This window comes from Sphaerodactylus townsendi, linkage group LG04 (assembly GCF_021028975.2).
Source record: "Sphaerodactylus townsendi isolate TG3544 linkage group LG04, MPM_Stown_v2.3, whole genome shotgun sequence".
Lineage (NCBI taxonomy): Eukaryota > Metazoa > Chordata > Lepidosauria > Squamata > Sphaerodactylidae > Sphaerodactylus > Sphaerodactylus townsendi.
Window position 1 is genome coordinate 51322974 of NC_059428.1, and position 16024 is coordinate 51338997.

At 40.7% G+C, this 16024-nt stretch overlaps 1 protein-coding gene across 3 annotated transcripts in view; it reads right to left on the reverse strand.

The window, feature by feature from the left end:
* Nucleotides 1-7136: 7136 nt before the first annotated feature.
* HTR1F (5-hydroxytryptamine receptor 1F) overlaps nt 7137-16024 on the reverse strand; it is a 138683-nt gene continuing 129795 nt past the window's right edge. For all 3 annotated transcript variants that reach the window (XM_048493354.1, XM_048493355.1, XM_048493356.1), the window contains 2 exons: nt 12865-13011; nt 7137-9189 (listed from right to left, as the gene is read on the reverse strand). In XM_048493354.1, coding sequence (XP_048349311.1) covers nt 8040-9152 — 1113 coding nt within the window. In that variant the 5' untranslated portion in view covers nt 9153-9189; nt 12865-13011 and the 3' untranslated portion in view covers nt 7137-8039. The remainder of the gene's footprint in view (nt 9190-12864; nt 13012-16024) is intronic.

Sequence of the window (16024 nt, forward strand, 5' to 3'; positions counted from 1 at the left end):
ATCTTCACCTTTACCAGTAAAATGCATAGATAACAATAACATAATACAATGGTGTCTGCTGGATGACCGTGACCCCCTCAAACCATATTCCCATGTAATGCATTTCTGATGCCATAATTCTACAACCTAATGTGTCAAAATTTACAACTGTGCTTAGTTTGCTTAAGAAATGAGAACAGTCCCTTGGTTAAGGAAGGATGGAGCCTTTCTAAGGCTAAGGGTCATTCTAAGATACCTTGCAGAGAAGAAAAGGCAGAAGGAAGAGAGGCAGAAAAAACAGCCGTTTTAAATTGCCTCCTTTCTCTGAAGTTCTTCTGACCTTTATACTGATACACTTTGCTGCTATTTCAAACTAATTTCAAAAGGTGAAAGCTTTGCACAATTCCTAATATGAGAAAAAGATAAAAGAGATGAACAGTTGATTGTTGGGCCATGAAGAGCTAATGAAAGGGCATCTTCAAAGCAGATCAGTTACAAAGCTGATATTATCTCTAAGTATTTTTGAGTTAGTAAAAGTTCAGTTGCTTTACATGAAAATAAGAAAGTCCAGGACATTTGCTATTGTTCAAATGCTGAATATCAGTTAATTTTCATAGACTTTAAAGTCAAAGTCTAATACCATAGAAATCAAGGCTGCAACTTTATAAATAAACAAATTCAAGTAACTATAATCACCCAGTGTATTGTCGAAGGTTTTCACATCCGTATGCAACTGGTTGTTGTGGGTTTTCCGGGCTGTGTGGCTGTGGTCTGGTAGATCTTGTTCCTAACGTTTCGCCTGCATCTGTGGCTGGCATCTTCAGAGGTACGACAGAGAGAAGTCTGTTACACACTGTGTAAACTGAACTTTTACTACCTCAAAAATACTTAGAGACAATGTCTAGACACAGTGTGTAACAGACTTCTATCTGTCATACACCTCTGAAGATGCCAGCCACAGATGCAGGCGAAAAGTTAGGAGCAAGATCTAACAGACCACGGCCACACAGCTCAGAAAACCCACAACAACCAATAATCACACAATGACAGAGCATCCATCCAATCGTTTTCTTCAGAAAATATTTCCAAAGAGGATTTATTCTGCTGGTGGAAATATGTTTCTATTTTGACCCTGAGAGAATCTTGTTGCCTTTCCAACTATTAACTCTCAGAAATGAAACTGATGCATTATTTTTTCCCATAGAGGTGTTGTTGAATTATTCCCATTTAAAAGAGAAGCATCATTTTGATGTCATGATCATATGCACTTCAAGAATATTGTAGCAGTTCTCTTGAGTGCAATCCATCTCATACTGGTGATCATGGTAGAATCACAGTCGTGTTTTAGGCTTAATGGCTGGGCTAGGGTTGGGGTTTCCTTCATTCCCACATTAGGGTCATTCCCATCAACAGGAAAACCTCTGAAACCCTGAGAGAATCCACCTGGCAGCGAAATCTCTCATCAACAATATACGCTTGGTAGCAGCAAGAAGACAAAGTAGATCTCTGTCACATGACTAATCTTTTTGCTAGAGCCATTGCCTTGGAGGGAGCTATATGGTTGCTTCTGGCCAAAGTCTAGGCTATGGCTAAAGCTCTGTAATCTGATGGGCTTACTTTGTGAGTTGCTGCCCAGAGACCCTTCTCAATGCTGTTTTATGACTTGACAAATTCTCAGAGACTCACATGCAGCAGAAGGCAATTAGCAAATTTTAAAACATCATACATCAGCAACTGTGTGTTTGTGTGTGGAAAAATCACTTACCAGATTTTTAAAAAGAAGTATTACACCACATCCTGCTGTATAGGCATATTAAGTACCCAAGGAGGAATTCAGCTACAGAGTAGAAACTCATTTTTGTCTCCTGGCTGTATCACTGCATTTCCCAAATTTGTGTGTAAGCAATACCCAAACCATCTTTCTTCTTCCTCTTTTATCATCTTCATATTGATCCATTTTCTGAACCTGAGCCATTGCAGGAAGGTAGATATGATAGCTTCAGTAACTTCTTTCCTATAGCCATGCCTTTTCTCCTCGAAGTTCTACTCCATGAGGTTTTATAAATAATATCAATATAATACTTTTGCACTCAGAAACTACTATGAAAATGGACCATATAAATCCATCATCAACACTGTGATTCATGAGCCAAGAAGTGCCTGGCTCCAAGTCCCACATTGGAAAATCTAATTTGGACAAAGCGGTTTAAGGGGAGCACTGCACAGTTGTAACAAGTCCTTCATTTGATACGTCACGTCAAGATCCTTTTCTCTTTGGGAAAGACAGATTCATGGCATGATTTGGAGTCAGGAATAACATGAAGTGCCAGCCAATTTCCCCTCTTCTTGCAACTTAATAGATTGGAACACAGTGGCTGCTGAGTCTGAAGAAGCAATTACTGGCTGCAGTTCTAGCAGTGTGTTTCTCTGTAAGCTTTGCATAGGAGCAATATGTACATATATTACAATTGCAATATCCCCTAAATGTCCTGAACATTGTTTTGCTTTTGGCAATCAGCATCATTCAGATGATCTACCCAACCTGTTGAGAAGCTCCACAGAAAAGCCAATGCATAAATGAGTGTTCACAATATTGAGCCATTTTGATACTATTCAATGTGATCTCAATCTGTTTCCATTGTGTAAGCTGTTATTTTCTTCCCCGAGGTGGAAGAATCTTAGGATTTACACACAAAGAAAGTCTTCAGCCAGAATTATATTTGGGAAAAATGGGCTGGATTCTGCAATATATTTCTATTAATAGAATAAGAATTGTTTGTAATTTCTCCTGAAGAAGTGTAAGAAGAGTTTGCATTTATATCCCACTTCTCGCAATCATAAGGAGTCCCAAGTGACTCACAAACTCCTTCCCTTCCCACAACAGACACCTTCCCCCACCACCCCTACCCCAGGCCAGGCAGAAGGCTGAAGCAGCCTGGTGAGCCAAGCCAGGCTGCTTTTTCAGCCAGCTGCTCTTTGCAGTTAGCTGAACTAAGGTAGGGCCCTGTGGGACAGGGAGCACAGGGGGTGGGGCCCAGGCTCCATTTCCCCCCTCATGCCTCTGCTGCTGCCCATGCTGCCCATGCTGACCCCTGTTTGTCTGTGCCCAGGGTCACCTAGTGCTCTGCACAGTGCCTCTGAGCCTGGGATTGGTGGAAGAGATAGCAGAGAAGACGGCTCAATCTAGCTGCCTGTGGGGTGGTGGTGGTAAAATGCTCCCCACATGATACATGCAAGAGGCCCTTGAGTTGTGTGCCCCCTTTGTTTCTGCTAGATACACCACTGAGGAGTAGAGAATCAAACCCAGTTTTCCAGATTAGAGTCTACCGTTTTTAACTAGAGATTTACCACAGAATCCAAGCTTTTCTTTATGAAAGATAAAGTCATTTAGGGGGTATAATTCAAATCAATGCTACACTCTATGATTTCTTTGTCATAATATTTTGGATACAAGACCAACCACTCATAGTGATGGCAAATTAGCAAACGGTTCAATCCTATATAAAGGTTTACTCAGAAGTAAGTCTACTATATTATCCCCAGGCTAGCCTGATCTTGTCAGGTCTTAGAAACAAAGTGAGTTAGTATTTGGATGGGCAACCTCCAAGGAACACCAGAGTCATGATGGGGAGGCAGGCAATGGCAACCCACCTCTTTAAAGCCCCATGAAGTCACCATGAGTCAGCTGTGACTGGATGGTACATACACAAAAACATGTGAATGAATGGTTATTGTCCTATGATGTTCAGTGGTAAGATACCATCTGTTAGACTCTGCTTTTTTTAAAAAAAATAGGCATTACTTCAGTTCGTGAAGCCTGCAGGTTGCAGCTGTAAGATGAGGCACTTCAGAATGAAACTGGCAGCCAATACTTAACAAATGCAGAACTAGAGCTTGGCTGAACTCTCATAGAAATGCTCCACATGTTCACAGTATTTCCTAAGCTAGGATGGGTCTTTCCAAATGTGGCTTGTCTTCCAGACCAGGCAACAAAAAACCAGAAGTTGTGAGTCCCAGAAAACCCAATTACTTTCAACCAAGGTTGAAGTAGTGCAGGGTAGCTGGATGTAGAGAAACTAGCAAAGAGATGTGGTATGGGAGAGGAGGTCTAGGAGCCTCACAATATTGTCAGTGTAGTTTCTAAGCCTGATTTTGTGTAAAAGTTGCAGAATGTTTAAGAGGAAGATACAGTTACAAGAAATTGGGGGACTTTCTAAAAACACAAGGGTAATGTCTACAAAGATGTGGAGAATTGACCCAGGCTTACTTACAATACCATAGTAACTGCTCAGGGATAGCAAAGTAGCTGAAGCCACTGTACAATATTGCATTGACTGTTTTTGTTCCCCTCAGCCAATGGTAGGAAGGTTTCTGGAATTTTGTAAGTGTCTGTCAAACTTAGTTATAAAAGGGTTAATTGTTTGTATGTAAACAAGTTGCTGAAGTCACTGTTTATGACCTGGTCTATTGATTAGTTATTGGTCAGTCAGATAGCCATTGCTTACATGTTAGTGAGCACATACACCTGAAGTTATAAAGTTAACTGTTTCTTTGTTTCAGCAGACATGACACCACCACCACCCAGAGGCGAAGCAAGGGGAAACTTCGCCTGGAGCATGCATGCACCCTGCACCCTGCTGTGGTGCCGCCTGCCACTCCACACCCACTCTGCAGCCTGGCCATGCCTCCACCATGGCTCTGCCTGCGGCATCGCTCCCCACTCCGCCCTGTTGGTGCTAGTCTCTGCCACCATCACTACAACCGTGAGCACAAGACAGCACATACGTACCAAGATGTAGCCAAACGTACAGTAATGTAGATGTGTAGCAGGAAAGAAAAGATTTCTTATTTTTCTCCATGTAACCCTCCCTTTATGGTTGGTAAACTCATACATAAAAAGCAACTGAAAATCTGTCTCTTCTGTTCTACTCTACTCTACTCTGCGCTCTCTCTCTCTCTCTCTCTCTTGTTTGTCTGTCTGTCTGTCTGTCTGTCTGTTATCTAATCTACCCAACAAAAGGGTATCTTATGTCATGTTTGTCATGAGCAGAAGCTGCTAGTGTTATATGTGACTGGAGTTTCTCACTGCATGCAGAGTCTGATTTGCGTATAGGTTTGACAGGCTGAAGCCTAGAGCCTCAAAATCTAGGGGACCTCTGGCCCAGGTGTATATTTTTGACACTGTCATAGGACTTTCTACCACATGTTGTCATAGTCTCTAAACAACCCTTCACTAATTTTTCTTACACTCCATTTCAGAATAATACTATCTTAAGCTGATAATTCAACATTAGCATTGATTTCTGTATTGATTTTGTCCTTCCAGGACTTTACTGAAGTGGACCACATTTTGTAGACCCCTTCTTTCTCTAATTGTGAGGGTGGGGGATTGAGAGGGGCCTCACAAGTGAAATTGCAAAGGGTCTCTCTTCACCTAAATCCAGTATTGACTGCATGATGTTGGATAACAGGATGTAAAGTTGTAGCTTATGGGAAAAAGAAAAGTCAGAAGCTGAAATGAGCCATAGTCGAGACAGCTGTGACCTTCTTGAACAAGGCTACATAAATGTGCTGTGTTGTTTCCAGGACATGTGGTAACCTTGCAACATATGGTGCTTGATCAGACACAGTAAACAGAAGTTGAAACCTGAGTTGTTATATCCCAGTCAGAAGATGGGAGGGGTGTGGTAAACAGTGCTTATAAAGGATGAAAAGGTGAAAAGTATATTGTAATCAGCTTGATTAGAGCAGAGGGGAAATGCTTGGAGGCAGAAAATTAGCATATGTAGTAAATAAAAATCCTATGTCCCTTTTCATCCCTGGGAGGTCCACTGATGCTAATTTTCTGCTCCCAAACAGTTCCCTTCTGCTCTAATCAAGCTGATAACAATGTGCATGGCGCTTTGCATCCTTTACAAATGTTCTTTACAACATCCCTCCCACCTTCTGACTAGGATAAAAGGACCCAGGTCTCCATTTCTGTTCTCCTGTGTCTGGATAAAGGGAGCTTTGACTCTTTGAAAGTTACCCTGAAACTCTTGTTGGCCTCAAATCTTAACTCTTGTACTGCAGACCAACACAGTTGCCCTCTGATACTGATCAAAAGTTCCCTATTTGCTGAAAAAACAACCTTAAACCATTAATTCAATCATGAAAATCAGCCCTGGGAGAATACATGAACCATCTATTTTGTTCAAGATCCTTCATCTATCAGTTGTGCTTGATAGAGCATTTTTACAGTTCTCAGCATTGCTGTTTACCCTAGAACCGGGGTCTGCAACCCGCGGCTCCAGAGCTGCGTGCGGCTCTTTTAGCCTTATACTGAGGCTCCACATGGCCTGGAGGTTGGAGGGTAGCATGGGCATGTCCCTCCAGCCCTCCAGAGCAGTACTAGAAGGAAAGGTGAGTGGAGGAACTGAACCTGAGGCGGCTCCGTGTGTGAGGGCGCGCTTTCCGCATCCCCTCCACTCACCTCTCCTTCCAGCACTGCTCTGGAGGGCTGGAGGGACACGTCCATGCTACTCTCTGACCCCTGGAGGTTGGAGGGTAGCGTGGGCGTGTCCCTCCAGAGCAGCCACCATTCCCCTCTGCCATCCCTGCAGCCTCCATTCCCCTTTGCCCCAGGGAGCAGGCGGCTGCCTGGTCCAATGGGCAGAGGGGGTTTCCCTGCCCGGTGCTGCTGCCTCCCGCAGTGCAAGAGGTGGCGGCACCAGGCAGGTTGTGGCCGCCATCCCCCCTCTACCCCACAGAGCAGGCAACTGCCTGCTCCGTTGGGCAGAGGGGGTTTCCCTGCCTGGCGCCTCCGCCTCCCAGAGCTGGAAGGAAAGGAAAGTGGATAGGCCAAACCGGAGGCGGCTCCGTGCGGAGCCACCTCTCCAGCTCGATAGATCTTCGGGGCCATGGAAACCGGTCCAAATGGCTCTTTGGGTGATAAAGGTTGCCGACCCCTGCCCTAGAGCAACTGAGGGTCAGAGGGCTCAAGCTCTGATGTATAGTTTTTGTACATCTCTTGAAGCATATGCCAATTTAATGTGGGGGCTTTACTTTGGTCCAGTGTATACATGAAAGTGACAATGCTAAACCTTTAATTATAAGGTCTCTTCTCCATTTTCATTCTTTTTTGTGTGTGAAAAGCTTTAGATAGACGATATCCAGTTTTAATCTTTATAGTAATACTTCAATTAGTAAGTGACAGATCATGTATGTATTTTCCTAAATTTAAGACATCCCAGAAAACAGACATCTGCTTTTGCTCAGAACAGTTCCTGTGTTCCTTGTTGTATGCAACATCTGCCAAGCAAGAACACATGAAACTACATTCTTGCAGAACCACTTAGGAAACATGAATGTGCTTAAACCCCTCCACTCATCTGATAAAACCTTCCTGTGTTGTAATTCTTCTTGTCTCTGACAAATATAATGACTAAAGACCACATCTTAGCATGTGGATCACATTCGCTGTAAGATGCTAATGATAAAAACCGAGTAAGCTAGATTTGGATGTCAATGCATTTCTTAAACACAGTTGTTGAAAGTAATAAACAAACAAACAAACACACGCACATACAGACATACAGACATACAGACATACAATTGGATGAAGCTGGAATATTTTTGCCCAGATTTCCCCTAAATGGCTGCCTTACACTACAGAATCTGAGATTCCAGAGACTGGGTTCTCCCATTAGAATTTATTAAAACAAACATGTTCTAGCTTTTCTGAAAAGTCTTCTAAAAAGCTGGTTTAGGTTCCATTTGGGACAAAAAAGGATTACATGCTTTTAAAATAAAATAAAGGCTTCAGAAATATTATAGGCAGTGTAGAACTTGGGCGTCCAACACGTCGTGTTGTGCTGGTCACCATATTAGAGCATTGGTGTGATTTGTGTATATACAATGCATACAATGTCCCTGAAACCTTCTGGGTTGCCCTGGATCTCTATAGATTCTGAGTATCCACTATAGTTGGGTATTATTCCACTATTGGCAAAACCATTAATCCATCACAGAATTCTTTTTTCAAACAGCAGCTTTTAAGTTGTTCAAGGAGTACACTTGTTTCAGAGATAGCTCCTGCATTGAATAAGTTTCTGGAAAGCTTTCTTGAAGTCTTCATTGAAAATTGTATAAATCAATGGATTAACAAGAGAATTGATATATCCCAGCCATGCCAGAAAATTAGACATTTCTGGTGATATCTGACAACTTTCACAGGTATTAACAACCACTTCCTTCACAAAGAAGGGCAGCCAGCAGATGACAAAGGCACCTAAAATTAAGCCAAGAGTAGTTGCTGCCTTTCGCTCTCTTGTGGTAGAAATCCGTTGCCTCCTCCAGCCTTTCTCATTCTTGGACTCAGAGTTGGGGCTTCGGAGTGAGATGTGGATTCTATCAGAATCTCCTGAAGGGTTGCTTGTATAATCTTTTGTGCATGATGCAGATGAAGTTTGCCTACAGCTTTTTTCACCTGCTTCCAAGAGACCTTGTCCATTGACCTCCTCTTTGAGAACCCGGCTGACACTTCTTCTGTGAAAAGTCTTGGCTGCCTTGTATATTTTGTAGTAAAGGATCAGAATCAATGCCAGTGGGATGTAAAAGGCTCCAAATGTGGAATAAATGGTGAAAGCAATGTGATCGTGCTTAATGATGCATTCATCATCCCTGCTGGCTGCCTGATGCCGCCAAAAGAGTGGTGGCATTGAGATAAAGATGGAAATGATCCACACAATTGCAATCATGATGCCGGCATGTTTTGGTGTCCGCTTCCTGGCATATTCCACAGCATCTGTGATTGCCCGGTAGCGATCCAAGGCAATTGCTGACAGATGTAGGATGGAACAGGTACAGCAGGTGATGTCTACGCTGAGCCAAATGTCGCACATCACCTGACCCATGATCCAGGTCTCTTTCACAATATAGACAATACTGAAGGGCATCACCAGGATGGCAACCAGGAAATCAGTGACTGCCAAGGAGCAGATTAAATAGTTGGCAGGATGATGAAGCTTCCGGGTCACAATGATTGCAGTCATCACCAGAGAGTTGATGACAGTTGTCATTACTGCCAGCACAGAAAGTGTAAAAGAAACCAGAATCTTGGACATAGGAAGTTCTTCTGATGTATCATTTTGTTTCAATGTATTATTCTGTTCAGTAAAATTTAGGAAATCCATGTTTTCCTTAAAGGCAATCTTTACCTAATGAAGACACCTGCAGAAAACCAAACATACTTTAGAAAAAAGGCATTTTATATCTCTCTGACTATATAACATTGTTTAATATTATTGGCAGAACTTATTAACAACATTTTCCATGCCATATTTTTGCCCCTCACAGAACTTCTCTTTGGATGGTACTGAATTCTAGATTTAAACAATTTTGTGCCCAGTCCAATTTATATAGAAGTAAATTACCATTTTCTCTTGTAAACTTCCCTATGTCTGTCCAACTCTTGATGCCATTGTATAATTTTTCATATCTTATTGGGTTTTTTCAACAAATCTCACTTATTGGTTGACATTGGTTTGGCTGGTTTGACATCACAGAATATCTGGATAGCATGTTGTGTGATTAGTGACTGTTATGTCTTTAAGGAAAATGGTAAGCTTATTAAGTATGAAATTATGTGATATTCAACCTTTTCTTCTGTGGCAGTTCAGCACTGATTTAACATTATATTGTTTAGAACAATATAGAAATATGTTTAGAACAAATGTGTGGACAATAAACAAATGTTCCTGTTTCATAGATGAGTCATTGCTTCTTATGGTCACTTTAACAGCCATGGTCATTTATAATTACTTAACTTCTACTTGAGCTGCTTTGTATGTATTGGTAGGGTTGCTAGCCTCCACAGTGATTGGAAATCTCTTAGGCCCCTTCCGCACACGCAAAATAATGCGTTTTCAAACCACTTTCACAACTGTTTGCAAGTGGATTTTGCTATTCCGCACAGCTTCAAAGAGCACTGAAAGCAGTTTGAAAGTGCATTATTCTGCATGTGCGGAATGAGCCTTAGAATTATAACTGATCTCTAGGAGAAAGAAATCACTTCACCTGGGAAAAATGGCCACTTTAAAAGGTGAGCTCTATGGTATTAGACCCCATTGATCCCTCCCCAAGCTCCACCCTCTTCAAGCTCCATCCTCAAAATCTCTTGATATTTCCCAACCCGGGGCTGGTAACCCTAGGTTATTATTTGAACAAGCCTCTTGGATTTGTGTCCATGCTGCAATATACTTTTGCTGACATACTTTATTTTCCCATAAGGCAAGATTTACTGGCAAGTATAGAGGTGTATTTGCAGTCTGGAAGCCAACTGTGGTAGTAATAAATGCTCTGAAGCAGTCTCTTGAAAGGGCGTAAGAGGGATACTCAAAAACAACTGCAGAAGGACAGGATTCTTTAAGAATCCATGAAATTGTCTGGAAAACCAGCAGAGGGAGTATCCATTTCAAGGTGTTGCCCAGGGCGCCATCCCCCCCCCCCGGCCTCCCACACCTCTGATGTCTTCCACCAGATTAAGGCACCTTTGACTGCAGCAAGGTTGCCGATTCAATGGAAGGGAATTTTAGGCTGATACCTAGGATGTCTTTCTTGTTATGATGATGGATCCTGTTTTAATCCACTCTGTAGATATATGTTCTATGGGGAAAGTAAGCAGTATTGGCTAAGATATATGAAGCCATACACAAGATGTGATATTTGTCGTTAACCTTTCCAAACACAACGTCTAAAAGATGTATTTTTCTCCTGACAATTGACACTCAAATCTATCTAAACTATTTGAAGATGGATCTGTCAGAAATTTCAATGTTCTGATGAATAGCTTGGTAGATTTTTTTTATTTTATACTAGTAGATTTTATACTAGTAAGCTGAAGGGTTTGTCCAGGCTTTTATGGCATATTCTGTTACAGAAAGCCAGATACAGCTAAAGGATGTTGTTGATTCTCTGCCTTTCAAGTTGTAATTGGTCATGGAACCAATAAAAAGAAAATCTCAAGTTGCTCTATAAATAATTACTTTCAAGCTCCTATCTCGCAGTCTGTTTTTACAGCTTTCTACACAGCTCTTTGAGGAACAAACCAAACAAAAGGTTTTTACCACCAGTACTTCCATAATTCCATGAAGAAGATTAAAAAATAAAACCAAAATTCGGAGTCCCAGTTTTAGTTAATGGGAAACTCACCCCATAACCAGTCAATAATTAAGGGAGTAGTGGCATTCACATTTGCTTTCCTGACTGGTTTCACCTGTTCATCACAACCACATTTAGGTAGGTGGGGATTCTATCTGTCCCAGAAAATGTTAATGCACGGGAGATTGTTCACAAAGAACAGCTATTTGACATGTGAAATGTGCTCATTAATTGGTTCAGAGAAACAGTTGGCTGCTGCCACTAAAGTGATATTTTGTAGAGCTTGTTATACAAAATGTCATTTTTTTTTAAAAAAAGTTCATCTACAGTTCTGAGCTTACTGTGCTTGCTGGTTCTGTGAAGAATTAGCACTGATGTACACATGGAGGATACATCCATCAACAGCTCTTAGCAGTGACATCTAAAATGAACCTCTGTGCTTGCAGGCACTAGGCCTCTGAATAGCATTTGCAAAGAACAAACAGGCGAAGGCTGTTGCTTCCAGGTAAGGTTCCCAGCTCTGGTTTGGAGATTTTGCGGGTGGAGCCTGAGGAGGCTGGACTGTGGACTTCCTAACCCTCCCCCTCTTTCTATTCTATATAAACTTCTTCCAGTAATCTGAGTGGTTCTTCCTTAAACTAAAACTCATGCACAGAGTGGAACTGTGCTAGAGGGGTTTTTTTTAAATCACATCATCAAACTTGACTGTAGATGTTGATCTCAATGTCTTATTGGTTGGCTTAAAAGGGCAGTACAGATTAATTTAGATCATGAAACTAAGCTACAGCTTGGTGCAAATATTTACCGTCCCAGCTCTGTAGAACTGTGTCAATTATGGCCTCTGGGGTTTGTGTACCAAAAATAACTATAAAGCCATATGAGTTAATTTTTTTAAAAAACCCAACAACAAAAAACCACATATGCCAATCTACTAACAATTAGTGGGAAAAGAAATTTTTAACAAAGAAAAGAAAAGCTGTGAACATCAAAGCAACCCCTTGGGTGTAGTTTGTCTAGGCATGGAGGCAGGTCAGGAAATAAATCCTGACAATAATTATTGTGAATGAAATCTTTACCTGATGTCACCTCGGCAAAAACTCTAAACTGGAGATGTAAGCTTTAGTAGGCCTGTGGCGTTTGGGGAACTTTTTCTTCTCATGCATTAAGAACATATAAGAACATAAGAACGAGCCTGCTGGATCAGACCAGAGTCCATCTAGTTCAGCACTCTGCTACTCGCAGTGGCCCACCAGGTGCCTTTGGGAACTTCCTTCTTCCATTCAGCATTTGATCATCCAGAATGCATTTAGGAGGCAATTCTGCTATCTTTATGCAGTGGTGTGCAACAAAGTAGCATGTTTGAATATCCTCGCCGCCTGTTTCTCCTGGCTCATCCCAGAAAATATATAGTATACCTCCTGCAACTGGAATGAGATCCTTGAATGATGTTGGTGCTGCATGCTGCCTTAACAGAAGGAATGGAAGCCACTGAACTGGGTTCCTTGTGAGCTGGCTGAGGGTAAAATGGAGCAAACAATCTGGGTTGGCCTATTCTTCCTTCTTATTGTCTCCATCTGGTCAACTTCCAGGCCTTACCTCCTCCTTACTTCCCGTTCAGCCTGTTTGCCCATACATGAAGACTCAGCAATGTGTTCTCTACAAGCAAAGAGAATGGTTGTGCCCTCTGGAAATTACTGTGAAGTATGGTCATAGACACTGCTATAAAGATTGGCCCACATAGCTTACCAAATAGCGGTTGCCTCTCGAATCTTTTCCTGAAGCTCGATACATCAAGGCATGGGATGATCCTGGATCTGGTCTTATAGTATTGCACATATGCATTTCCAATGAAGTTCTTTTCTGGCAAGGTTGCTATTACTTTTTATTGCCACCCTGTAACACAAAAGGAGAAAAGGTTGTAATTACAGTGGTTCTGCTATATTTTAAAAATAATCTCATCTGCTCCATGTCCTTTTCAAGAGAAGGGTAGGCTACAGAAGTCATCTTTATTTACAATATTTATAATCCATTTTATTGAGATTCAAGGCAGATTATACAATATAAGCCAGTGCAATCAATATAATAACAATATCTGATAAGCAAAATAACAGACTAAAGTTACGGAAATCTGAAAAGCAAAGCGTAAGTATTAGACTTGATTTGTTAGCAATGCCAAAGGGTAAAATTACATAAGAAGAAGAAGAAGAAGAAGAAGAAGAAGAAGAAGAAGAGTTGTATTTATATCCCCCCTTTCTCTCCTATAGGAGACTCAAAGGGGTTTACAAACTCCTTACCCTTCCCCCCTCACAGCAAACACCCTGTGAGGTAGGTGGGGCTGAGAGAGCTCAGAAGAACTGTGACTAGCCCAAGGTCATCCAGCTCAGCTGGCGTGTGATGGAATGTACAGGCTAATCTGAATTCCCCAGATAAGCCTCCACAGCTCCGGCAGCAGAGCAGGGAATCAAACCCGGTTCCTCCAGATTAGAGTACACCTGTTCTTAAACACTTCGCCACTGCTGCTCGTTTCATCTGGAAAAAAATGGCCACTTTAGAAGGTGAGCTCTACAGTATTATACCCCATGTATTGAAAGCAAAATAATATGACAAACACATAATATTTGCGGTACACAGTACAGTCCCATTCTCCTTATTAAATTATCTTAAATCATTACATCATAACGTAGTCCTATTGCCTTTATAAAAATACTTTACTTCTGTAAACAACAACTGCTTGTAATTATTAACTATTGGGAAATGCAAATTAATAATGGATTCATAAAGGGAACACTTATCAGGCTGGGTTCCTTTGTTATTTATGCATGGTGGGACCTAGCAGTGTAGTACAGTTGATCTGCTGTCATTTTCTGCATGCAGTGGTATCTGGCAGTAACCTGCACATTTATGCTAACTGTTCACCAATTAAAACATCCCACCAGGCTCAAAAGAGAATGCTTGAATCAAGAAGTTAGTTACAGTTGTGAAGGAAAGATAGTCTGTCTCTAAGATTCCTTAAGACCCCTTAAGATCTTTGTCTGATGCTTTACAAATGTGCTAAAAGAAAAATTGCACATCTTAACAGTAATACGATAAACGACTTTAATAAAATGCAGACTCTGTGAATCCCTATATTTCTACTTCAGAATGAACTGGCTGCTTTTTTATCAAAGCAGCAAATAAACTGCATTTTATTTGTGCTTTTTGCTTTCCAGAGTAGACATACAGAAATAAAGCTGTTCTCAGAAGTGTTTAAGTGAACCACCAGCATATAATGGCATGCAGGTGTTTGCTTGCAGATGATATTCTGTACCTGGTAAGATATTAAAATCTTTCTGTTTGAAATTTTAACAATGCCAAAAAATTGACAGTCAATCCTACTCAGCTAACTGTTTGTGCAAAACACTCATAAAGCAGCAGACCAGTTTTTCCAAAACAATTTTGGATAAACACACATTTTTTATGATAGTTAATTATTGGGGGGTGGGGGGTAGCTAGTCATCCTTTTAGAATGGTCTAATATGTTTCCTTTGCCTTGTTCGTTTAAGGGATACATTTTGCTTCCTTTCCAAGGCTTATTTAAAACAATTATTTTAGGATTTTCAACCCATTAATTGATGACCAGCAAGGATACACTAGTCTTTTTCAAATTAAAAGGTCAAGTCAGCTACCATTTTTTTTACCTAAACTGCTAAACATTTGTGCACCCTCAAACATTTTTTCCAGGTCCATATGCCTATGATATTGCTGTAGCTAATGTCTATACCATTTATATTCAGGCTTGCAAATGAATAGGATGCCTCCTGGAGCTTTTACATAGGAATCCAGGATAGGAAGTTTATTCACTTGTTTTCTATCTGTTTCCAAGCTAACTTCATATTGAGCATGCTGAAACTGCCATTTTTTCTCTATCCCACCAAAAACCTGACCTTTATCCATGCCCCATGTAGTCACACAACCTCCCCTTTACCCACTTTCTCCTTCTTCATTTTTGAAAGGATTTAAAAAATCTATTTGTCATACCACATTAGTGACGTAACATGAAGACAAAGACACAAGCCAAGTTGATTGCATCAACTTTGTCAATTGCATCTCAAATCAGGATGTAATATTAAGCTGAAGATACATGATGTTCCCAGTTAAATGTGAGTGAAATTGACAAGAAAAGTTACTTCTGAAGAAGGAAATTGACAAAGGGCTGCCACAAAAATGATTGTGTGTTACTGCAGATCAAATTTGGCTGAAAATGTGTTTTTTGGGATGAATGATTTTATTACATTTCCACCACATGTGGATTAATGAGTCTTTCTTTTTTCTACATTTCCAACATCGGTCGTCTATTTTGTTGTCAATCAAGCTGCTGTGTAGTACCATCTATTAAATACTTTTATTAAAAAATTTCCTTCAAATTAATAGATAGGGTAAATCTATTATTTTTTCTCCATATATTTTCCCATTCCTCTACAGATATATTTCTTCCTAAATCCATTGCCCACTTAATCATCACATCTTTAATAACCTCCTGTTCCACCTTCAGTTTTTTTGTTTAGTGCTTTACACTGAAGGTCTGACTCTAAGGTCAAACACTAGGAAACATTATCATTAACTTCTGAGCCATTTTATCAGACCATTTTACTTATGTGTCACTGTGTCACACAATCTTTGTTTCAAACATGCAAGGAAGTCGGGGAGTGTTAAAATAATTATTTAATGTTGACTGAAGGGAGACACTATGGTGGATTTTACACAGCATAAATATAACGGGCTGAGCATATTATAAAAAAGCCTTTTGAGGAAGAACTTAGCACAACATTCTTCCCCAAAATGACTTCAGCATGTTTTATTTCTCTCAGCCCAGTTTTTTTGAAAATTGCTAAACTAGAAATCTTATTTCAAAAACCTGACTTGAAGA